We start from the raw sequence: 23,019 nt of genomic DNA on the forward strand, positions 1-23,019 counted from the left end.
ACCCAGCTTCGCGATGCAGGTCGCCTGCTTGCCGTGCTTGCTTGCATCCCGGCGGGCTTTAAGAACGGTCGCCTACGCCAGGGCAGCCCTGATCCGCGCTTTCTGACTGCCAATACTTCTTTTGGCTGTCTTTCCTTCCTTTTTCGCCATTCTGATCTCTTCCCGACACCTCAGGAGGGGCACCGACACACATCACGCACGAAGTGTCGCGCTTGTCGCGGCCCATCACCCTGGCCTGAGTATTAGCAGAGAAGGATAAGATAGGATGAGCGCTAGGCGCCCGAACGGGGTGTTCCTCGTCGGCAGCTTCATCAGTGCCGACTTCGGTCTTGCGGAACGACATAAGAGGCGTGTCGGGAGGCAACACATCTTCTTGGCATGGAAACTTCTTGTCGGGCTCTCCTGATAGTGAGTTGACTCCGGGCTCACTCCAGTTGCCAGCAGGGGCGCGCAGGCCTGGGGTGGAGGGCTCGCCCGGCAAGGCTAGGCCGCTGCCGCCCGATGACCGTAGCTCGGCTTCAGACGGGTGCTCATGCGGACGCTCCGTGTTCAACGTAGAATGGCCTTCCGGTAGCGGGGTCGTGGGGATAGCGGACGGAATGGCACGGGGCAAGCCGGTCATGGTCTCGTGGGGGTCTTCAACACTCACAACTGCCTTGCGCGGCAGGAATGCCAGGGCGGTGCGAGGCTCTCTAGCTTTACGGAAGAGCACATCCTCTTGCAACTCGTAAAGCGCTGCCCGGCGTTGCACGCGGTCCGACTCACACAGGGCGACGCCGCGGTCCAACCTGCCGCATGATAACTCAAGTGGGGCTTTCCCCGTCCTCAGGAACTCAATCAACGCGATGTCGGACCAAGGGTCCGCACTACCCTTCGCGGCGGCTGGTATCAAGGCCACTTCGTCCACATGGCTGACGTCTCTTCTTCCATGGACCGCCGGCCCGTTGTCTGGGGTAATGCAAGGTGCGTAAGGCAGTGGGCATAACTGAGACGGCTCCAGTGGCACAGGGTCGTCAAGAACAAACAGGAAAGGGGGCTCCGAGCCCGTGGCGGGCTGGCGGGTGTCGCAAAGGGGTTGGCACCGCAGCGCCGGGCCGCCGGCATCAAACTCGTCCAAGGGCACCGTGGCTGGCAAGCGGCCAACATGGAGGTCGTAGGTCTCACTTTGGCATGCGCTGCCCTCTGAACCGTCCGCAGGGTCAGTACCTCGCTCCATCACTATCGCATTCCGCCTGGCCTGGTCCGCCTGAACTTCTGGACGTAAACCGCCAGGTAGGTCCGGTGTCAGGGCCCCGGGGCCGGGGGTGGACTCACGGCGAGGAAGGGTAATGCGGAGGTCGGGACGCCCCAAACCCTGGCCAGCGGCGCAATCATGCTTGCAGTAGACGGCGTGGGATTCGTACGCAGCCGCAGGGGTCGCGGCCCGTTCCCCTGCTGAGCTGGTTGCCCGGGGAGCTAAGGTCTTATCTCGAAATGCTGCAGGGCCACGGTCGCGGGCTGCACCTGGAGGGAGGCTACTGGGAGCGGAGGCCGGCGCACCGTCTACTGGTGAGAGGGCGAGATGCGCTTCTGTGGGCAGGGCAGCGGCAGGCCCCGCGGCACGGGGCTCGCGATGCGGAACGGCGCGCGCGACACATGCAGCCGGGGTGCATGTTGGTGAGGCGGGCCTGGTATCATGCGGAGGGGGAAACTTTCGCACGGCGCCGCAAGCAACAACCTTAGGCGGGATACGCTCGCGGGACAGGGTAGCGCCTTCGCAGACACGCTGCGTGTGGGCGGGCATACTGGTGTCATGCGCTAACTCAAACAGGTTGGCTTGGGGCGAAGCATCATAGGCTTGGGTTCTGGTTGAGCCTCGGGTCAGCTCATGCAAATTGACGGTAAATCGTGCAATTTGCTTCTGCAGGTGATCGATCGATGCATTTGCATTCACACTAGCTTTCATTTCTCTGATCGATGCGAGATGCAAGGGATGCGGCAGCTGGCGCAGCGGCAGCAGCCATCGCAGCGGGCAGGGGGCCGTGGCGGGGCCGGCGCTCATGGCGACGGTCTTCATGGTGGCCGTCTGCAGTTGCCCTGTCGTAGCGGGGAGCCTCAAACTTCGAGCAACGCTCGATATTGGTGCCAGTGGTGGGCAGGCGCTCTTGCCATGTGACATGGTCTTGGTCATACTCACCAGGGGCCGTATACCGCATGAGGCCAACACCGGCCTCCCCTACGTAGATTGCGTTGGTTATTGCATCATCCAAATTAGCGGGCCGCATGAGGTAAACCTGCTGATAGATATCGGGATGTAGGCCACGAAGGAAGTTGTACATGTAAGTGGGGTTGCAGGCCGGGTTGATGTTAAGCTGGGCCACCAGACTGCGGTAGCGGTCGGCATACCGGCGGACACTTTCATTCCGACCCTTTCGACAGTTGGATGGCGATTGAATAATTCTCCCAGGCGGGGCGCAAAGCGCTCAAGGAACATGGCACGGAACTCGGGCCAATCCCGCATGTCTAGCATGTCACCATCAATGCCTGATTCCCAGGTCGGCGCATCGCCTGACAGGCGGCAGCGTGCGACAAGCAACTTGTCGACCTTGGACCATTGGAATACACGAGCGTGACGCTCAATCTTATCAAGCCATTGGCGGGGATCGTCCTGCCGGGGGTCGAAGATAGGGATAGAGTTCACGCTAGACGGGGTGACACCGAAGTGCTCGTCGGCCATGTTGACGGAAGCAGGGTAGAGGTGGAAGTAGACACGGCGCGAGATTGCGGTTGCGGCGTAGAGTCTCACACGGCGTAGTGCACCGGATGGTGTTCGAGGTGGCTCGTAGATAAACCAGGGAGGCGGAGGCGCAGTTTGGGAAGTAATCAACCAGGAGGTAGATGGAGAACGACGGGAAATACCAATTAGAAGATGGCAGGGCCCAGATGGCCGGTTTTGTGAGAGGCACAGGCGTGTGCGTCACGGAGTGCGGGGCCGGAGCAAGAGACCTGCACAGTGAGTTTTAGGCTGAGATAGAACCCGACCGGAGAGACAATAGACATGGAGGAGAAAGAAACCAAGGGAGAGGATAGAGAAGGAGCAGGGAGGCACCAACCGAAGGTCGGAGCGGGGCTTAGATAGCCGTTTTTGTGAGAGGCACAGGCGTGTGCGTCACGGAGTGCGGGACCGGAGCAAGAGACCTGCACAGTGAGCTTTAGGTTGAGATAGAACCCAACCGGAGAGACGATAGAGGTGGGGGAGAAAGAAACCAAGGGAGAGGATAGAGAAGGAGCAGGGAGGCACCAACCGAAGGTCGGGGCGGGGCTTAGATAGCTGTTTTTGTGAGAGGCACAGGCGTGTGCGTCACGGAGTGCGGGGCCGGATGATAGGCCTGCACAAGAAGCTGAGAACGAGACCGGGTTTCCCCGCGTCTCGATACCACAAAACCCAACACACACACAAGGTGTACACACACAAAAATTAAAACTTTTGGTGCGGTGTGTATGGAGGGGCCAAGGACCTTATAAACCGCCTGTCACGCGTGTGGGGACGGAGTGACAAGCCTGCGCAGCACTGCTTCCACTGCAACGGTCTCGTTCTGTGTTTGCTCCGGTGTTATAAGACTGTATTGATGAGGCCAAGACAGACCAGAGAGTTACCGAGATAAGGAGGAGAAATCGAGACTAATCGAGATGCGGAAGCGTAGCGGAATGTTACTGGGAAGTTACCAAGCACGGGAACCACCTGCGTGTCAACGGCTGACACGAAACCCGCCTAAGCCGTGCCTGCAGCCAACCCGGAGGAAGGGCTGGAGAGAGAGGGGGGAAAGGAGCCGTGCTGCCAAGCTGGGGTTAGCTGGTCTTAGGCACTAAGGCTGGCGCGCAGGGGCGCGAGGGGAAACCAAGGGAGGCTGGCGCACACGGGCGCAAAGGGAAGCCAAGGAGAAGCTGGCGCACAGTGGCGCAAGGGGCGAAAGGGCCAAGTAAGCCAAGCATATGACTTACAGAGGGGAGACAGGGGTCGGGATCGACCAGGTACTCAGAGCGTGTGTCTGGTATGAACAGCCTAGCCCAAACTCCGCCTTATATAGCCCCCTAGCGGGGTCACTGTACGGCATCTAGTCAACGTACGACACGACCCTTTGACCAGGCCGGTCCAGGCCGGTCAGGCCGGTCAAGGCCAACACGCGATGCACGGGACCTCTCACGTGCCATGGCACGTGCACAGGCTAGCCGCGGCCATGCAACCCCGCACGTGCCCCAGGCACACTGCACGCGCACACCGCAACCTTCATGCATGCGACCACTACATCGCCCACATATACATGGGCTAACCTAGTATACAACTCATCATACCTCGCAAATCCATGCGGACCGCGCACTCCATCTCACGTGGAGGCGAAACACACACGCCACGCACCGTGGCACCCCCCTTCAACCCCCGCGAGCAGATGCGTCCTGACGCTTAGCGCGTGACCCCCACGTATGCTCACCACACGGGCACGCGTGCCGTGTTTGCGTCGGCTTCCCCCCAGGATTTCCTGGCCCAGCGTATTATGCACCGTATTTTAACGTACTCTACTAGACGTCCTAGTACGCTGTATTAATACGCGTATTATGGAGAGAGGGTCGCGTACTAGGCAACCCTGTCCTGCGGCCTAGACGTTTCCCGGCACTCCTGTGCCTAGGCTTGTGGCGTTGAGGCACAGCGGTGGGGCTCTGGCGGGTTGAGGCTTGGCTAGGACTCACTGTGCGCGGAGTCACACGGACTTTGCCCGGGGGAGGGTTTGCAGCAAAGTCGGGGTTGGTGGAGTCATGTTGGGCCCTGATAGCATGTGATGGCTCGGCGTCTTCGGGTGCTGGGACTGTCCCCTCTGTAACATCCGCATTATAAAACCGCGGCTGCAAGCGTGCGGAAATCAGGTTCGCAGGAGGGCGTGGACGATAACCAAAGAAAAGGGGTTGAGAAACCCCAGCTGGTGAGGATGGGCGGTCGCAATGCAAGTCGTGCAGAGCAAACGTCAGTGCGCCCTGGCAGGCGAACCATCTGTTACGCGTTGACGGGCGTGCATGGGCGCCTGTGAATTGACAACACTCATCGGGTTCGCCCCCTGACACGCGGTCAAGCTGCATTCCTAGTCATCAAGCATGCCAAGTGCCTCCCTGCGCGCTAGAAACGCGCCAGCGGCTGGCGAAAGCAATCGCATGCAGCTGCCGCAAGCCTCTACGTTATTGTGTGTTTCTCTTCACGTAGAAGGAAATTGCCATAGAAATGGGAGGCGCTAAGTGCTAAAGTCTCGGTTTCCGATGACGACTTGGGCCATGGGCCAGCTCGGCCAGCAGCTAAGGCTCTCATCGCCCATCGGGCCAATGGTTCTACTAGGGAGACGGGCCAATAGCCCCATGCCACTACATCTCACCAGCTTAACTGGTACGTGTAGCGAGCGACGGCAACAACAGGTGTCAGGCCATTGGCCCTATCGCGCTTGGAAACCGGCCGACCGTCCGCCGCGCGAAGTTTCGCCCACAAGCCAGTAGCCCTATTCACATAGCGTTGACTGAAATCACATAGCGCTGACCGCGGCAACAACGCTTCGCGTCAACAACAAGCATTCTGAGAATTCGAGCCTCGCGCCCTCGCACCCGCACCGAACCGCCTCCTGCACACGGAACCTAGCCTAGGCTGACTAGTGATGACTACGTAGCGAGTGGCCGGCTGCGGCGGAGCTGTCGGCGTCAAGGATGGCTTACGGACTTGCGTCAGGGTCTGAACCTCCCCGACGCCGCTTGACCAACAGCATTCGCGTCACTAGCACAGCCGCTGTGCGTCACGCGGCGCCCCAACATGCAAAGCCCTCACGGGTGGCCGTGGTGCCACGCGCCCGTCTCCCTCGTGCACTGGCGCCGGCGCTGGCGTCACCCTCTGAAGATGAAACCGAAATGCAGCAGAACCCAGACAGCGACGAGGAGGGTGGTCATAGCTCTGATAGTGACGTGGAACACGACAGACGTGCGTGGGCAGAGAGGAAGGCACGGGAATCAGAAGCGTGGGCGCAGGCGTGCCCGGACATGCAGGCCGACTCCAGAATCTGGGCTGCTGCGATTGACGTGTTCCAGTACAATCGGGCCCAGGCAGTAGTCACCTGCGTGCAGCAGGGCGTTCTACAGCTCTGCAGCCAGTGGTGTGATACGCATCTGCAGGAGTGCGCTGCCGCCGCCGCCAAAACGGGTGTTGGTTTGGAGGCCTTCACACACTCAGATCAGCGGGAGCTGTGCTATGTCGGCCTCCTTGGCAGCGGAACCGTAAACGTGCGCCAGGTCATCTGCCTGGGTTGCCGAGCTTCCTTCACCCCCGGCCCTGTCCAGCTGGGCTGCTTCCCTAGCAGCCCCAAGCGGCCGGTGGTTTGGTATGACCTGAACGTACTGCAGATGTACGAGTATCTGGGCATCGACAGCGGCCTGTCTATGACAGGTGCGGCCAGGAGGCGGGGGCACGTACACGACCCTTAAACGCGAGCTGATAACTACTGCATTCTTGCCCTGCATGCGTACAGACTTTGTGGACCAGCTCGAGCACCGGAGCTTTCACCAGCGCGCCGCCGATGGTACGCCTGACTGTCCAAGGGAGTTTTGCGCATTTCAGTGCAACGGGATGGGCGTGAGCATTGTTAAGCTGTACACAGCATCCAGTTTGGTCACGTGCTGATGGTGGCGTGATTGGTTCCGCAGGTGGCATATCCCGCCCACCGATCTCGACCTCGCAGTTTGCGTCCGCGTGGTACGCGTACCTGCGAGCAAATGCGGGGCTAGACGACTTTGACACGCTGGAGATCGAGGGTTTGGACCATGGGCCTTTCGCTGACTGCCCCATCTGCTGTGTTCCACCACCTTCCCTCAAGCCGCTGCCGGAGTGCGAGTGGCGCTGGTGCTGCGGCTCTTGTTGCTGCTGATGCAGGGGGTGTAGCAGCGGTGCCAGCGGTGCGCCATCACCCATGCCAAGAGTGGCAGAGCCAACCCGTTCTAGCCCCCTGCCGCCACCAGAGTGCTGGTGGTGCTGCTGATGCGGCGGGTATGGCAGCGGCGGCGGCCGTGCGCCATCACCCATGCTACCGGCAGCAGCGCCGGACCCTTCTAGGCCCCCGCCGCCACCAGAGTACTGGTGGTGCTGGTGCTGCTGATGCGGCGGGTACGGCAGCGGCAGCGGCCGTGCGCCATCGCCCATGCTACCGGCAGCAGCGCCGGACCCTTCTAAGCCCGTGCCGCCGCCAGAGTGCTGGTGGTGGTGCTGGTGCTGCTGATGCGGCGGGTACGGCAGCGGCGGCTGCCATGCGCCATCGCCCATGCCACCGGCAGCAGCGCCGGACCCTTCACACCCCGCGCCGCCACCAGAGTGCTGGTGGTGCTGGTGCTGCTGATGCGGCGGGTACGGCAGCGGCGGCGGGCATGCACCATCGCCCATGCCACCGGCAGCAGCGCCGGACCCTTCACGCCCCGCGCCGCCACCAGCGTGCTGGTGGTGCTGGTGCTGCTGATGCGGCGGGTACGGCAGCGGCGGCGGCCATGCGCCATCGCCCATGCTACCGGTAGCAGCGCCGGACCCTTCACACCCCGCGCCGCCACCAGAGTGCTGGTGGTGCTGGTGCTGCTGATGCGGCGGGTACGGCAGCGGCGGCGGCCGTGCGCCATCGCCCATGCCACCGGCAGCAGCGCCGGACCCTTCACGCCCCCCGCCGCCGCCAGAGTGCTGGTGGTGCTGGTGCTGCTGATGCGGCGGGTACGGCAGCGGCGGCGGCCGTGCGCCATCGCCCATGCTACCGGCAGCAGCGCCGGACCCTTCTAGGCCCCCGCCACCAGAGTGCTGGTGGTGCTGGTGCTGCTGATGCGGCGGGTACGGCAGCGGCGGCGGCCGTGCGCCATCGCCCATGCTACCGGCAGCAGCGCCGGACCCTTCTAGGCCCCCGCCGCCGCCAGAGTGCTGGTGGTGCTGGTGCTGCTGATGCGGTGGGTATGGCAGCGGCGGCGGCCATGCGCCATCGACCATGCCACCGGCAGCAGCGCCGGACCCTTCTAGGCCCCCGCCGCTGCCAGAGTGCTGGTGGTGGTGCTGCTGATGCGGGTACGGCAGCGGCGGCGGCCGTGTGCCATCGCCCATGCCACCGGCAGCAGCGCCGGACCCTTCTAGGCCCCCGCCGCTGCCAGAGTGCTGCTGGTGGTGCTGGTGCTGCTGATGCGGCGGGTACGGCAGCGGCGGCGGCCGTGTGCCATCGCCCATGCCACCGGCAGCAGCGCCGGACCCTTCTAGGCCCCCGCCGCTGCCAGAGTGCTGCTGGTGGTGCTGGTGCTGCTGATGCGGCGGGTACGGCAGTGGCGGCGGCCGTGCGCCATCGCCCATGCTACCGGCAGCAGCGCCGGACCCTTCTAAGCCCGTGCCGCCGCCAGAGTGCTGGTGGTGGTGCTGGTGCTGCTGATGCGGCGGGTACGGCAGCGGCGGCGGCCGTGCGCCATCGCCCATGCTACCGGCAGCAGCGCCGGACCCTTCTAAGCCCGTGCCGCCGCCAGAGTGCTGGTGGTGGTGCTGGTGCTGCTGATGCGGCGGGTACGGCAGCGGCGGCGGATCGCCCATGCTACCGGCAGCAGCGCCGGACCCTTCTAAGCCCGCGCCGCCGCCAGAGTGCTGGTTGGGGAGGCCCTGGACCTCTGATTGCAAGCTCCATCTGCTACTGGATCCCCCGGGCTGTTGCTGCACTTGCGGAGGTGCTCTAGGTGCCGTTGCGACACCTGGACCGCGTGCCGCCGCTGCAGCCAACTCGAGAGCTGATGGAAGTTGCAAGTTGGGCCCGGCTAGAAGACGTGTGGGCTTGCGTCCGGCTGCTGCTGCCGAAGTGCCCAGTGGCGCCAGCGGCGGACGTGGGTAGCTAGACAGCTGCCGTTGCGCGGCACGGGCGGCCGTGTGGTGACCGCCACCGCCCTGCCCACCTCCTGCACCGGCATCGCCGCAGCTTGCTGTGTCCCCGCCACTACAGGCCTCGCCGCCACCGCCGCTGCAGGCCTCACTGCCACCACTACCGGCCAAGCACTCCGCTGCGAGTGGACAGTCGGTGCGGGGTCAGTTCATGATTGCTCAAGACACAGGGCGTGCAGGACCTAATAGCGGGGTACTCACCAAGGAACGGGGTGTGATAGTAGGCTTCCTCCTTAGATGGTGGCGAATTGCTGAAGATGCCGGCTTGCGCCTCGCGCAAAGCAGCGGCCTGCTGCGCTAACTGGCCCGGCTGGTAGTGGTCCGGGGAGTCAGGGCCGACCGCATACGCTACTGCTCTTATAAGGACATCCCCACGCGCCCTGTTCATAAGGACGTTGCGGTCCCCCTCGGGCATGTCGCGCACGTAATTGCCTACTGTGACGAGTACGCTTCTGGTCTGGACGCCAACAGCGGCCATGAACTTCTGCACAACCAGCTCGACCGTAGAATCAGACACGCTGGGATAGGACTGTTTGGTAATGCTTTGTACACCAGCATGCAGGGCATGGTCGAGATGGTCGGGAAGGGGGTCACCGACCGCGGGCCATTCTTTCTGCGCCAAGGGAAGAAGGTAGGGTAGGACGGCCAAGGCCGGAGTGAGTCCCGGGGGGAGAGACACGTACGAGGGGAGTGGAGTGGGCCGTGAACGCACACGCACCCCGCATCCCAAACAATCCACTACTGACCTCAAGCATGCGGAAGGCCTTTAGCAGTACTCCAGCAGGGTCCAGGCGATGTCTGTGAGCTCCGACAACGACCATGTGGTCTCGCACTCCACCCCGAACGAGGTATCCATGGAACCAGTTGTAATACTGCACGTCAAGCGCTTGCTGTGTCGCCTTGTCGGCCGACACCGGACGGGTCATAATTGTTTGACTTTCGCGACACAGCTCCGCCGCAGCCGGCCACTCGCTACGTAGTCATCACTAGTCAGCCTAGGCTAGGTTCCGTGCGCAGGAGGCGGTTCGGTGCGGGTGCGAGGGCGCGAGGCTCGAATTCTCAGAATGCTTGTTGTTGACGCGAAGCGTTGTTGCCGCGGTCAGCGCTATGTGATTTCAGTCAACGCTATGTGAATAGGGCTACTGGCTTGTGGGCGAAACTTCGCGCGGCGGACGGTCGGCCGGTTTCCAAGCGCGATAGGGCCAATGGCCTGACACCTGTTGTTGCCTTCGCTCGCTACACGTACCAGTTAAGCTGGTGAGATGTAGTGGCATGGGGCTATTGGCCCGTCTCCCTAGTAGGGCCATTGGCCCGATGGGCGATGAGAGCCTTAGCTGCGGCCAGAGAGAACTGCTGCTGAATATCTGCGCTGCATAATATGAGTTCTGATTTCAACTTGATACAGCAACTTCAAGCACCGCGAAAATGTCCAAACGCGTGCGCGACTCCGCTGACATTCAGTCTGAGATCGACCACGTCACAAGACAGATAGATGATGCCGACGCGCAAGTGCTTACGGCTGAGGACGCAGTGCAGACCGCAACGTCAGCTAGGGATGAAGCTCAAGCAAAAGTTGACGAAACAGCAGAGCAGCTCAAGCGTCCAGAAATCAGCGAGCAGGAGCGGTCGGCGCTGGTTGCGGAGCTGCAGTTGCGCAACGCTAGGTTGATAACTGCTCAGAAGGATCTTGAACGGCTGAGCAAGAGGGAGGAGCAGCTGCGTAAGAGGGAGGAGCAGCTGCGTAAGAGGGAGGAGCAGCTGCGTGAGGAGAAGCTACAACTGCTCAAGAAAGAGGAGCAGCTGAACGGTGAGGTGTTGGGAGGGGAGGAAAGGGGCGGCGCGCGAGTGTGGCGACGCGTGGGGCACGAGACCACTGTTCGTATTGGAGGAGAATCTGGCTGGATGGCAAGCGTGCGAGCGTCTCTATGCTATGTAATGATTGCGCCAGTGCCGTATGGGGGCGTTCAGGGTGGTTTGATTTGGGGGTCCGGTTGGCTCGGTACCTGGACTGCACCACCACCGTCACCAGCCCTAAACCCACCACCACACGCTTGACCACCACATGTCTCTCCGGCTAATTTTCTCCGTTTTCTCCCCGAATGCTTCTTTTTTCGTGCAGCCGTGGCGGCGGAGAGTGACTCCGCGGGTGAGTTGGTACTCGTGTTTATGGTGACCCAGGAAATCACCTCGTGCGGCGCATTGTAATGAGCATGCACGTTTGGACCTGTGGTGTATACACGCATGGCCTTGGTGAAAGAGTCCATCTCAGAAGAGGACTGCAGTAATATGGTAGCTGCGGGGATCTACCGCTTCCGTTGTGGGTGGGCGGGTTTGTTTTATCAGTGACAAGCTGCCGTGCAGTCCTGCCCTATGCTTGCTGCCTGAGGCCGCCAGTGAGCACGTCCACGATGCCGTTGAGGGAGGGGACGAGGGCGCGTGCATGGAGGCCATTTTGGCTTTTGGCATTGACCGACACGTGCTGCTCGCTCACAACGCGTCACGGCCCCATCGTCAACACAGTGTGCCAACTGTGCCACGTCCTCACTGTTTGTGCCCTATCGCCCAACACACGCAGACCCTTCTTCCGCCCTCGCCGAGCAGCTGCTTGGTCCTGACCTACCGGCGCCTCCTGAAGTGGACGCCCTGTACAACTTCATGACCTCGCCGCCTGCTGCTCCCATCCCTGTCTGCGGCAAGTTGCCCAGCGCGCCCCACGAGCACTTCACGGCCGCCAAGGGCGACTTGGCAAGTGCGTTCAACCACAGTCTGTCGGGACCGCTGGCCCAGGGTGTGACTGAGATGTTCACGGTCATCATAGAGAACACAGTGGTTGTGACTCTCCTGGTAGCGCTGGACGTTGCGCTGCCGGACAAATCGTGCATTGGTAAGATGGGGCGGGGTGGGACGGGTAGGGATGTACCAAAGCAGGGACAGGGGCGGACCGAAGCAGGAGCGGGGCGGGTTGAGTTGGGATGTTGCAGATAGGGCGGGCCGCCACGAGGTACGTTTGGGGATGGGTGACAATTTGAATGGCTGGCGGTGCTCAGGCTTTTGGCCTTTCAAGCGTACACGCATTTTTTTGGATTCGATGCTCGGATTTCCTTTCATTCGACGCCATTGGTTCCAGGGTTGGTGGTGGAGCGAGATCAACAGGACTCGAGCTCGATGATGACTGTTACATCACCAAGCGGCAGCTCGCTGCGGCCGGATGGCGTGCTGCGGGACCAAGCCGGCGGGCGTCTTCTGGCAAAATGGGAGGACAAGGCACCGGGCCTCTTGCATGAGGCAGTCAATGACCTGCACAAAAAAACCGCTATTTGGACGCCCCTGTACTATGGAAAGTGAGATATGGAAGGTCTTTGCGTGCCCCTGTGATGAATGTGACGAAAAGATGAAGAAGATTGAGCAGCCTAGCCCGTGAGCCTAGGCTCACACGTGTCAATCCTCGCACTGAGCGTACGTGCGTGTTGTCTGTAACGTCCGCCATCCGCCGCAGCATCAAGTACCTGCCCTGCTTCGCGGCAGCTGGTGCCAAGCTCCAGTTCTACGCCATCCTAGCCGAGGGCGGCCTAACGACCACGCCGCACCCGATGAGCCCCACGTATGACCTCACCAAGCCAACCGACCGCGCCCGGGTGGGTGGGCCCCGGGTCCTATGCCTGTGGTCTAGCAATCCGGTGCCCCTAGCCAGGTCTTGCTTACTGCTTTCCTACAATGGACGACACGCCAATCACTTGCTTACTGCTTTCCTACAATGGAGGACACGCCCAATCACTGACCCTGCTGTTTCCCCGTGGGAATTGCAGGCTGTCATGGCAACTGTCAAGTTCTACCAGCTGCTGAAGGCGCAGCGTGCCTGCTACCCGCAGTACGTGCTGCCCGCGGCCCAGGAGCGGTCAGCCAAGCACCCCATTGCTGGGTTCACTCGCTCTGTGTGAGTCTATCTGCATGCTGTGCGTGTGTTATCAATGTTGTTCTGCACGCAGCCGCAACGGCAACAGCGGCAGCAGTACCTCGACGGCATGATTGTGAGCGAGCTTGTTTGGGCCTGCTGCTGTTGCAGGTACTTCCGCACCGATGAGCTGACGCTGCGCAAGCGGGTGGTCCCGTGGGAACGCTTTGCCGCCTGGTGCGGCGTCAGCCTCAGCGACATGCAGCGCCTGTACCGGGCTACTGTTGGGCAGCAGGGCCTGGTGCACGCAGTGCGAGGACCCTCGGACGAGAAAGACAACACTTACTCGGTGAGTTCGTTCTCACGATGTCGTTGCGGTGATTGAGCTGGGGTGTGTGTGTAAATACCAGCCCAGCTGGGGGTGGCGGTTACCCGCTGCGCGTCCAGAGTCATGAGGGGCTGGTTCACCTGTGTTTGGGTCATGAACTAACTTCGCAGGTGGACCTGGCGCCTGTGGGGCTGCGTTCTGGCGACGCGCTGCCTCGCAATGAGATGGAGGCGCGGGACATGATCCATGGTCTGCTTCATGGGCTGGCGGCCCTGCATGAGGTAGGTGCGGCTGGCTGGGGTACACGGTCATCCGCGGGACATTTGCGGTAGGTGGGTCCGCCTCATTCAAGAGCTACGGAGCTAGGGCACGATCGTCGCAAGCAGCCATTATGCATATGGAAGTGCGCATACAGGTCGGTATGTGCTGCCATGCATCCATCGATGCATCGATGATAAGAGCTGCTGGTACGCCCTGATGAACGCGTGGCGGCGTGTTGTGTGCCAGCCGGCAAGAAAGCTGTCAACTGACGCCGGTGCGGGCCAGCGAGGTGTCAGCTAACGCCGTCCCTGTGCCTGCCCGCTGCAGGCGGGCTTCGTGCACCGGGACCTGCGCTGGGACAACGTGGCGTGCTGTGCGCGGGAGCCTCGCCGCTGGTTCCTGATCGACCTGGAGTGCAGCGCTGCTGCGGACGCGGAGGTGCCGACAGGCTTTCAGCTGACGGGATGGGAGACGGGGGTCACGCTGGTGAACGGGCGCTACACGCGCAAGTCAGACATTTACCAGCTCGGGCGACTGGTGGAGAAGGCGTGTGAGCGCCTGGAGTTGTCGGACGCGGCCAAAGAGTTCATGAGTGCACTGCTCATGCGCCCTACGCAGCAGCGGTCAAGCGCGGCGCAGCTGCTGTCCGATAAGTGGATCAGCTGCGTGGGCGCGGACTGCAGGGCTGCGGGTGCGCAACCAGGCGAGCGCTGATGAGCGCTCAACCGCGGCCTGGTGCCGCTGTCGACGCTGACCGGGCTGACCTGCCTCTCACTGCGCGGCTGCCGCAAGCTGACCAACCAGGTGAGGAGGCGCGAGGCGCTTGGGGGAGTGCGGGGGGGGGTGTTTTGCTTTTTGCGGGCGGGCGGTGTGGTAAGCTGTACTCAAGTGCCCGCCCGGCCTGCATGTGCCGCTCGCGCGCCTCCCCGCAATCATGCAAACGCCACCGCGACCGCGCACAGGGCGTGGAGTCGCTGCGCGGCCTGCGGCTGCTGCAGTACCTGTCCCTGCACGGCGTGGTGCGGCTCAGCGACAAGGGGCTGCTGCCGCTGGCGGCGCTCACGGCGCTGCGAGGGCTGGAGCTGGGGCACACGCGCGTGTGGGACGAGGGGCTGGGCTCTGCGGCGCGGCTGCTGCCGGGACTGCGGTCTCTCAGCCTTGTGCGGGAGGAGGTGGGCGCGGGGGACGGGGGCGCGGCGGATGGGGGCTTAGGCCGATGGGGATGGGAGGCTAGCGGGGATGGCCAGATGGGGCCGGGGTATGTCTGGCTGGTGTGGTGAGGGTGGAAAGCAAGGGCATGCGCACATGTGCAGGTTCGCGGCACCTACAAGTGATATCGCGTGCCTACCCCGATGGTCCGGTGCCCATGCACGTCGCCCCCCTGGACGTTGGTCACAACGTACTGTACCTGGCTACGCCTTCACTCCTTAAATAGTCATGAATGTAACCCCCCCCCTGACCTCGTACGTCCATGCCGTGCCGTGTGCGCACCCCTCGCCCCCGTGCACAGGTGACTGATGCGGGTGTGCGGCAGCTGTCGGCGCTGACGTGTCTGAGCCGCCTGGTGCTTCGGGACACGGTGGAGGTCAGCGGCGACACACTGGCGGTGCTGCTGCCCACGCTCAAGGAGCTGCAGGTGCGGCCGTGTGTGCGTGTGGTTGGGTGGGGGTTACATTCATGATTAATCAAGAAGTGAAGGGGGTGGGGGTTTGGCCGTTAATGAGGAATGGAGTCAGGTTTAACCACGAGTTTAAAGCACCCACATCCCATGGGAGCAGCGGGTACTACACCGTTGGCGCCAGCATGGAGAACTGCATGGGCTGCTTCGTCGCCCGTTGGCTGGTTGTTACGGCTGGTTCCAACAAGGCTCTAGCCGTAGAAGAGGTCGTCGCAGAACTGATAGGTGCATGCGTAAGACAACCTGCAACGCGCGACTTCGCTGCGACTTACCGGTATAGAAACCTCGCTTATAGAGCGCGAGTGCCATTGGGGTTGGGTCGGTGCCGTCACTCGGCCTCCGAGGTGTCCGAAGCCCTACCGCACCTCGGGCAGCTTCCGCTGGCTAGCTAGAAGCCGAGGCGCCGTCCGCAACGCTACGTTCGTAGCCTCCCCCCCCACCACCGCTCCCTCTCCTCTGACCTCCTCCCCATCATCTCCATCCTTAATCCCCATCCTCCGCCCCCGGTTTGTTTGGGTTTGGCACTTATGTCCCTCCCGCCCGCCCCACCCTCCCTCCCAGGTCCTGGACATCCAGCGCAACTGGTCCTTCAACAACGTGCAGCTAGCGCGCTGCCTGCCCGCGCTGGCCGCCGCCTCCAACCTGTGCTGCCTGGACCTGCGCGCCTCCTGGGTCACGGACGAGGGCGTGGCGGCGCTGGGCCGGCTGCCCGGGCTGCGGCGGCTGGCGCTGAGCCCGCAGCACGAGCACTGGGCAAAGTACCTGCACGTGCTGCCGGGGCTCACGGGCCTCACGGGGCTGGTGATGGGGAACCTGCCCAGCGTCCCGTACCAGCTGGTGGAGGTGAGGAGCAGCAGGCGGGTGGGGGGGGGAGGCTGGTGGTGAGGTGGCAGGGGCAGGGGCTCTAATCCTCAAGAAACCTTGACCCAGAACCAGTGCACAGAGCGCGGAGGAGGTTTGGCGTTGACCTAATGGTTGGGATGGGGAGGGTGCGTGTGGGGGAGGGTGTGTGTGTGTGGGGGGGGGGGGGTTGGGGGAGGGTGTGTGAAGGGTGGGGTGGGGGATGTTTGAGGCCTGCTCGCCTGCTCACGCCCTTGATTACCTCTCTCTCCGGACCTGAGACAACTCCTCCTCGGCGTTTACCTAACCGCTGCCTCCACCCTCACCCACTCCTCGCTCAGGCCCTGGCTGCGCTGCCCAACCTGCGTGAGTTGGATATGTCTGAGCCGCCGCCGCCGCTGGAGGGCGCCGTGGGCTGGGCCGCCAGCGCTGTGGCCACCGCCACGGCCGTGTCCGCCAAGGAGCCGCTGCGGCCCTTCACAGTGGCGGCACTGGCACGGCTGAGCGCTCTGAGGCACCTTGACCTGTCCAGGTGGGTGTGACGAATGGGTGGGGGGTGGGGGTAGTCAGCCCTTGTGGGGGCGGGGGCGGGGCGGCGCGGATGTGGAGGGGCAGAGCCCGCTTGCAGCGCACGGGCCCGTCCTCGCGGCGCAGCATCACGCAAACCTCGCCCTCACTCAACTCCTGGCCCGGGCACACACACGCATGTGCAGTCCTGCGTGTTCCTTGCCTTGTGCTCTCTAGCACACATGCACACATACAGACACACTCATTCTGTTCCCCTTCAAAGCTATGTGCACGCGCCTCCCCCTCCCTCTCCCCGCACAGGCGCCACGTGCTTCCCGACCAGGCCCTGTTCCTGGCGGTGTGCATGCCCTCCCTGGAGCGAATCACGTTAGTGCAGTGCGGCTTGGCGCCCTCCGCCGTGGCGCGGCTGTGGCAGCAGCGGCCCTGCCTGGTCGTCATTTCCTCGGCCAGCGCCGCAGCCTACATGGGCGGCGGAGGAGGAGGAGGCGGCGTGTGTGGCGGGGAGGGGCTGGGCGGAGGCGGGGGCGCGGGAGATGGAGGCAGCGGGGAGGGAGGTGTTGGGGGCGCGGGCGGTGGAAGTAAGGTGATGGGGTACGGGCTAGCGCTGGCCGCGCCGGCGGGTGGTGGAGGTGGTGGTGGAGGCGGAGGCGGGGAGGGGCTGTTGTTGGAGGAGGTGGAGGCGGGTGCGGGTGCGGGCGCGTAGGCGTGTGCATGTGTGTGGGGCTGTGGAGCCGCGGCTGCTACCGCGCACCAGCTTCCGGTTTATGTGCGCTTTAGTTACATCAAGTATGGGGTTGGTCATGGGTCGTGGGAGAAAGCGTTTGTACATCTGATCATCCCTAACCCCAACCACCCGTTGTACGCTGCGGTGGGGGCGGCCCAGAGCCCCAGCCCGCTTTGCGTTTGCGAGTGTGCCGTTGCAGTGCATGTCACGGCAGGGTCTGAGCCCGTAGCCCCGTAGGGTCCAAAGCTGCTGGTGAGGCCTTATATTAATACCCATCCTTTTTAGCGGCCGCTATTGAAGGCTGTGAAGCTTCGTGTGGTACGGTAGTACTCCATCGTGGTGCCCGCTGGATCCGGCCAAGGTGCGTCGCGTCCGACAGTTTTGCGAGTGTTGTGTGGCGGTCAAAAGCAAGCTGGGTGTGTGGCCCTTTCGCTTGCGCACGGCCGCCGGGTGATTCATGTTTGCGCGCCACGTCGTGTGCCGGGTTTGGCATTCGAGAGGTAAATGCGCTTGTGTAGAGCTAAAGGCGTTGGTGGTGAAGCCCGTCCGGAACAAACCACGCCGCGCATTTGCGGCCGAGCTTGGGTCGGCGGCGTGTGCTTTCGACGCTGTCTTCATCTAGATTGGGACAGGTGCGACGTCAACAATGATGATTGCCGTGCTGTTTCATCCATGTGTTGTGTGGAATAATAAGACGGCCGGAGCGGCAGCGCGGCCGGGCACGTGTGCGGGCTGGGTCACGAAGGGGGACAAGCCGACAAGGCGGGTGACCATGGTGCGTGCAGACGTGCAGTACGGCAGTTGCGCGGCTCACAGACTGACCTGGCAGAACGGTATGGTATCGTTGGCAGACTTAGTGTCCATACCCATGACACCTTGCAGACGTGGTTACTTGCAGGTGTGCGTTGCGTCAACGGTGTACACGAAATGTGGTTAGGAATGAAAAGGCGACGAGGTTGGCAGAAGGTGCTTGTATGGGATACGGTCCAGGCCAAAGCACCTGAGCAAATACTAGTGTGCGCGCGTGGTGGTAGGCGGTATCAGATTGTCAGGGGGTCCCTGGTTCTCGCATGAGTTGACCTGGGTCAATTAGTGCGGCAGGAACAGCTGCTGCGTGCTTCCCGTGCTTTCATGTTGCGGCTATGCGATAGGTGTGTTCGTTTGGGTGGTGCTGGCGGGTTCGTGCGGGCTGACTTGAAGCGCCGGCGTCTGGGCGGGACTGCATCGCGGGGTGTCACTTGAACGAATAAAAGTGAGGGCATTGTAACAGGCCATTGGCAGTAAGCGGCCAGCAGCATAGGCGGAACCTCATCAAGGCCTTGTGGTGCGCAACTAGTGTAAATGCTCTACTGTGCCCTTGCATGGTCAGCTCCTTCCGCGCACAGCCCCATCCAATGCTTGTACTTGCTCATCTGCACGCCTGGTTGCTTGTTGTCTGATTGGGAAGTGCTTGGCTCAGACTGCAGCCGCTCGTGCTTCCATGCCTGAACTGCCTGTAACACCACTGGAGCCTGCCAAACCGCCACACTACGGTACGGTAATCCGCTTGCTAAGCTATGTCGAGGTAGTTTCGACAAGCTGAGCTGAGCCCACGCCACGTCTCCAGTCTCCCTGAGCCCACGCCACGTCTTCAGTCTGAGGCCGCAAGCGTCTACTTCATCTCCCGGACAGGGGGGGGGCGGGTAGGAACAAATTCTTTTGACCCCATGCCACAAAACCTCCCGGACCCCCCGACCGACTGACCGACCGCCCCCCCCCTGCCGTACGACCCCCCAAAACCCCCTCAGTACCCCTTAGTTTTTTGCCAGGTTGGTGCCAATGGACTGCTCTTGGTGAGCTCTATCGCTATGTTAGATGATCCGCCTTGGGAACACACTTTGACCGACCGACATGTGGACATGTGGACATGTCCCCCGTCTGCCGACAAGGATCCTGACCAGCGATGCCTGCGGCATGTATGTGCGGACACTCCCCCTGCTGTGCGGGCGTGTGCCCGAGGGGAACCGGGGGAGGAGCAGGAGATGGCGGCGGCGGCAGCGGCGGCGGCGGAGGGACAGGGGAAGAGGAGGAGGCGGCGGCAGGGCTAGAGGAAGAGGTGTAAGCGGCAGGAGAGGAGGAGGAGGCAGTGGCGGCAGGGAAGGAGGAGGACGCAGCGGCGGCAGTGGAGGAGGAGGCGGTGATCGGGAGGAGGCGGTGAGCTGCACCCATTGCGCCGCGCGCTGCAGGACAGAAGCGCTATGAACAAAACTTGGCACGAACCTGTGCAAAACCTCTTGGGACCCCCGACCGACCGACCCACCGGCCACTTTGAGGGGTCATAACTTCGTCGTAGCTGACTTCTGGGGTCGTCTCCAGACGTTTGTGACTTTGGGTATCAGGCCAAAGGGTTGGGACGTTGTGCCGTTTGAGCATCCTTTCCTATCTCGGGCTGTTGGTGACGGCATGGTTTTGCGCTTGCCGTATGACGCTGATTCCCCGCCTCCCTCGCCGTGAGAGGTTGTGCGTGGTTGGTGGCTTTGTGTGTGGGCAGGATGCACGCGTGGGCGACCGTGCTAGTACCTGGACGCTTGCGCCCTGGTTAGTGCGTGCGCTGTGCGTGTGTCCTGCGGCCTAGACGTTTCCCGGCACTCCTGTGCCTAGGCTTGTGACGTTGAGGCACAGCGGTGGGGCTCTGGCGGGTTGAGGCTTGGCTAGGACTCACTGTGCGCGGAGTCACACGGACTTTGCCCGCGGGAGGGTTTGCAGCAAAGTCGGGGTTGGTGGAGTCAAGTTGGGCCCTGATAGCATGTGATGGCTCGGCGTCTTCGGGTGCTGGGACTGTCCCCTCTGTAACATCCGCATTCATAACTTTGCATCCAGAAACCCATTTTCGATTTTGAAAGCGGATTCGTGATTTTCTCGTTGAGCTCTATCCATTTGAAGCATGGGGTCTGTTTCGGAAGATTCTACCCCCCCCCTGTCCCGGACGTAGTCGGGGCCGGCTCGTACAGGCACGGCCCGCCATGCATCCAGCCACGTCCCGCTGCCGAGCACAAGCACAGCCAGCAATCAATCAAACAGCAGGAAATCTCCTAGCCACAACATTCTTAGCTGCGTGCTGCGGCTGAGCATCCACATACTGTGCGGTGGTATGCTAACCTGCCTTACCACTGTCCCATCGCACACATATGGGGAGCCGTACTACGGTCCGCACCCGTCAGTTACCCCATGGCCTACACCGCGTCATGTCCCCATGCAGCGGCACCTCATGCCCAACTCGCCTGGCCGGCACCAGCCTTTCATACCGGTCTCGGCTCACCATTTACAGCAGCCAGTGAGCCTTCGCGTCAGCCCGGCCGCAGCTAGGCAGCCACCCTGGTTTGTTTTCTGCGCCGGCCTCAACGTTTTGACAACCGCCATGCTGCACCCTCCTTTCTGCCGTTCTCTTTCCTCTTGTCCTTGCATTTACGTACTACTCCTGGCTCACCGCGGATGCCTGGCTGCGTTCCTGGCTGCGTTCCAGGTGGGTCTCTTGGGGTTCGCGTTATCACAACGCATCGCAGCCTTCGCTTGGTAGTCTGCGGCCAGTCTACGCCAGCCCAGCCTCTGACAGCCGTATACACAAGCGTTAGGACGCCGGCGTGGCGCAGCTTGGCGCGCGGTTACCTCGTCAAAGGTAATTAACGTAGCAGTTGCGGTCGCTGCTCATGATCACGCTTTTCTTTTTGCTTGTGCTAGCTCATTGGCCTCGGCAAAAAATAGTATAATGGCGGTTCTAGGACAGCTCCGACTAACCCCCAACTAATTCGTGTACGGCACCCCAATCCCCCTCAGCCGTACAGGAGGTAGCGTGGCAGTTGGCAGCTGCGCGAGTGTGAGCAGGTAGTTGTACGGCGGTCCGGCTCGGAAGTCGGAAGCTACCGGACTGTAGTGACGCACACGGGCAGTTGATGCTAGTCGGCAGGCGCGCGAGTGGGAGCTGGCAGTTAAGCGCGCACGCGTGTGGGAAGCTGCGTCTGGGCACGGTGGAGCACGGCGGGTGTGGCGGTTGGCGCGGCGCGTGAGTGGGAGTGCATAGTCGTGCGCGCGCCGTCTGGGAAGCTGCGTGTGTGAGCTGCGTGTAAACTCAGAGAGACGCATGGGGCTGACCCGGTTTCCATAAGCTGCCTCTGGGCGCACACAGTTTCACACGGTTGACAGTTGGGCTGCAGCGCGGGCGGGACTCGCTGGAGTGCCGTTCGCTGGTGGGCACGCGCGGGCGGGGCGCAGGGAACGAACTCGGCGGAAACTCGGCGGAAATTCGATGGAAACTCAGCCGAGTCACTTGAGCTGGGACGCACTTCACGGTCGCACTGCAGTTGGAGCATTAGTCTCACATCAAAAGATGATGTTAATGGTGCATGGAGCAAGTGCAGGCTTGGGGGCTCCCGGTGAAATTCCTGGAGGGGCCCTCTTTAAGTTGCTACCGCGTATCCAGACTTGCACGCAAACACGCACCTACCGCCAACTCACGCTCCATGCCCTTTGTGCCTGTCATGGCGTACGACCGGGATTGCGCCTGCAACGTGCGCGTTGCTCTTTTTCTGCCGCCCTGTCAGTACCTTATCCTTACTTGCATCCACTTTTTCTCTGTGCCTTTATGATTGCGATGTTACAGACAGCCCGACCCTGCAAGCGTGGAAGGGGCGTCGAGTGCCCTAAGCCACGGGGATCCATCCTGTGACCGGAAACCACCACCAGGTTGGCTGCACACCCTCAGGTCCTCAGTCCAGCGACTCCACGCACAGTGAGTCGAAGCCAAGCCAGGCACCCGGGTGCGTGACCCGCCAACAGGGTTGCCTAGTACGCGACCCTCTCTCCATAATACGCGCAATAATACAGCGTACTAGGAGTTCTAGTACAGTACGTTAAAAGATCTCGGTCTGGGTGTGCTGCTTCTCGGTCGGCGGGGCAAGGGGAGGCACGTGGGAACATGGTCGCAAAGGGTCGCAAGACAGGTGCGGATGTGGGGTCTCGGTGGGATGTGGGTGGAGTCTCGGCCACGGGTCTCGCGCCGGCTCACACTCTTGCACAAGCAGTGTTCTAGGGCCCGATGTAGAGACATGGCGGCTCGGCCATGGAAAAGAACATCTGAAACTGTCACACGGCATGTAGGGGCGTCCTAGGGCAGCACACCAGGAGGGCTCTGGACAGGCCGGAATCAGAAGCAGCCATTTGTATGACACCATTCAGCAAGCTTTCGGGTTCACATGCTCAGTCCTGGTGAGCGCGACTGGTGAGCGCGACTTTGTTAGCCAATCAACCACTGCATGTCCGGCGCGGAACCGCTCTGAGCCCCAATCCAAAGGCACAACGTATGTCAAGGAGCAATAATGGGGTGTTCATGTGTTTAGGCTGAGTCGGGATGTAGGGAATTCGCGCGGTTGCGGCACTGAGTCCGACCGGTTGCAAGGTTTTTCGAAATTTTGAATTGTCACAAATTAAAGACTAATAAGACAAACCCAAAAGTGCATTGCGTAGCAAACTTACGACAAAAACGGAAGCTAAATCCAGAACCTCACGACAACGCTCGCTTCCATATCTGCTCGCAATGGGCACCGCCTGTAAATGATTTTCTTTCCCCGCACTTATAACGGGCACGCCAAGGAACTGCGGAAAACTGTTGAAGGGAGGAGGGAGGAGGGAGGAGGGAGGAGGGAGGAGGGAGGAGGGAGGAGGGAGGAGGGAGGAGGGAGGAGGGAGGAGGGAGGAGGGAGGAGGGAGGAGGGAGGAGGGAGGAGGGAGGAGGGAGGAGGGAGGAGGGAGGAGGGAGGAGGGAGGAGGGAGGAGGGAGGAGGGAGGAGGGAGGAGG

The 23,019-nt window shown here is 62.0% G+C and overlaps 4 protein-coding genes across 5 annotated transcripts; 3 read left to right on the forward strand and 1 right to left on the reverse strand.

Annotated features, from left to right (window-relative positions):
• On the forward strand, nt 1–3,702 carry CHLRE_06g306035v5 (uncharacterized protein). 2 transcript variants are annotated; one of them, XM_043063705.1, is made up of 5 exons: nt 1–408; nt 770–963; nt 1,198–1,272; nt 1,483–1,548; nt 1,907–3,702. In XM_043063705.1, exon 5 carries the CDS (start codon nt 1,964–1,966, stop codon nt 2,153–2,155), a length of 192 nt encoding a protein of 63 aa, XP_042924412.1. In that variant the 5' UTR covers nt 1–408; nt 770–963; nt 1,198–1,272; nt 1,483–1,548; nt 1,907–1,963; the 3' UTR covers nt 2,156–3,702. The 2 variants fall into 2 exon arrangements, with proteins under 2 accessions (XP_042924412.1, XP_042924411.1); XM_043063706.1 differs by having other exon boundaries at nt 830–963.
• Nucleotides 3,703–9,920: 6,218 nt separating this feature from the next.
• Nucleotides 9,921–14,762, forward strand: CHLRE_06g306050v5 (uncharacterized protein). The gene is made up of 10 exons (XM_043063707.1): nt 9,921–10,745; nt 11,058–11,084; nt 11,514–11,822; nt 12,066–12,279; nt 12,435–12,573; nt 12,745–12,872; nt 13,002–13,179; nt 13,329–13,439; nt 13,747–14,223; nt 14,382–14,762. Exons 1-9 carry the CDS (start codon nt 10,364–10,366, stop codon nt 14,131–14,133), a joined length of 1,875 nt encoding a protein of 624 aa, XP_042924413.1. The 5' UTR covers nt 9,921–10,363; the 3' UTR covers nt 14,134–14,223; nt 14,382–14,762.
• A 48-nt stretch (nt 14,763–14,810) lies between these two features.
• CHLRE_06g306057v5 (uncharacterized protein) lies at nt 14,811–18,542 on the forward strand. Its single transcript, XM_043063708.1, has 5 exons — nt 14,811–14,862; nt 14,930–15,055; nt 15,659–15,940; nt 16,279–16,469; nt 16,766–18,542. The coding sequence occupies exons 1-5, from the start codon at nt 14,857–14,859 to the stop codon at nt 17,166–17,168; spliced, it is 1,008 nt and encodes a 335-aa protein (XP_042924414.1). The 5' UTR covers nt 14,811–14,856; the 3' UTR covers nt 17,169–18,542.
• A 1,612-nt stretch (nt 18,543–20,154) lies between these two features.
• Nucleotides 20,155–22,790, reverse strand: CHLRE_06g306079v5 (uncharacterized protein). Its single transcript, XM_043063709.1, has 2 exons — nt 21,954–22,790; nt 20,155–21,093 (listed from the first exon to the last, which is right to left on the reverse strand). The coding sequence occupies exons 1-2, from the start codon at nt 22,028–22,030 to the stop codon at nt 20,970–20,972; spliced, it is 201 nt and encodes a 66-aa protein (XP_042924415.1). The 5' UTR covers nt 22,031–22,790; the 3' UTR covers nt 20,155–20,969.
• Between the last annotated feature and the right edge of the window lie 229 nt (nt 22,791–23,019).

The sequence above is a fragment of the Chlamydomonas reinhardtii genome, chromosome 6, assembly GCF_000002595.2.
Source record: "Chlamydomonas reinhardtii strain CC-503 cw92 mt+ chromosome 6, whole genome shotgun sequence".
Lineage (NCBI taxonomy): Eukaryota > Viridiplantae > Chlorophyta > Chlorophyceae > Chlamydomonadales > Chlamydomonadaceae > Chlamydomonas > Chlamydomonas reinhardtii.

Excerpts from the sequence above, each read along its gene's own strand:
- CHLRE_06g306035v5 (XM_043063705.1), top strand. The coding sequence starts at position 1,964 with ATGCAAGGGATGCGGCAGCTGGCGCAGCGGCAGCAGCCATCGCAGCGG.
- CHLRE_06g306050v5 (XM_043063707.1), top strand. The coding sequence starts at position 10,364 with ATGTCCAAACGCGTGCGCGACTCCGCTGACATTCAGTCTGAGATCGAC. Across the intron at positions 11,085-11,513 it reads GGCGGAGAGTGACTCCGCGG|ACCCTTCTTCCGCCCTCGCC; the intron begins GTGAGTTGGTAC and ends CAACACACGCAG. Across the intron at positions 13,180-13,328 it reads AGAAAGACAACACTTACTCG|GTGGACCTGGCGCCTGTGGG; the intron begins GTGAGTTCGTTC and ends CTAACTTCGCAG.
- CHLRE_06g306057v5 (XM_043063708.1), top strand. Across the intron at positions 15,056-15,658 it reads CCACGCTCAAGGAGCTGCAG|GTCCTGGACATCCAGCGCAA; the intron begins GTGCGGCCGTGT and ends CCTCCCTCCCAG. Across the intron at positions 16,470-16,765 it reads AGGCACCTTGACCTGTCCAG|GCGCCACGTGCTTCCCGACC; the intron begins GTGGGTGTGACG and ends CTCCCCGCACAG.
- CHLRE_06g306079v5 (XM_043063709.1), bottom strand. The coding sequence starts at position 22,030 with ATGGAGAGAGGGTCGCGTACTAGGCAACCCTGTTGGCGGGTCACGCAC. Across the intron at positions 21,094-21,953 it reads TGGCTTGGCTTCGACTCACT|TCCGGTAGCTTCCGACTTCC; the intron begins GTGCGTGGAGTC and ends GCGTCACTACAG.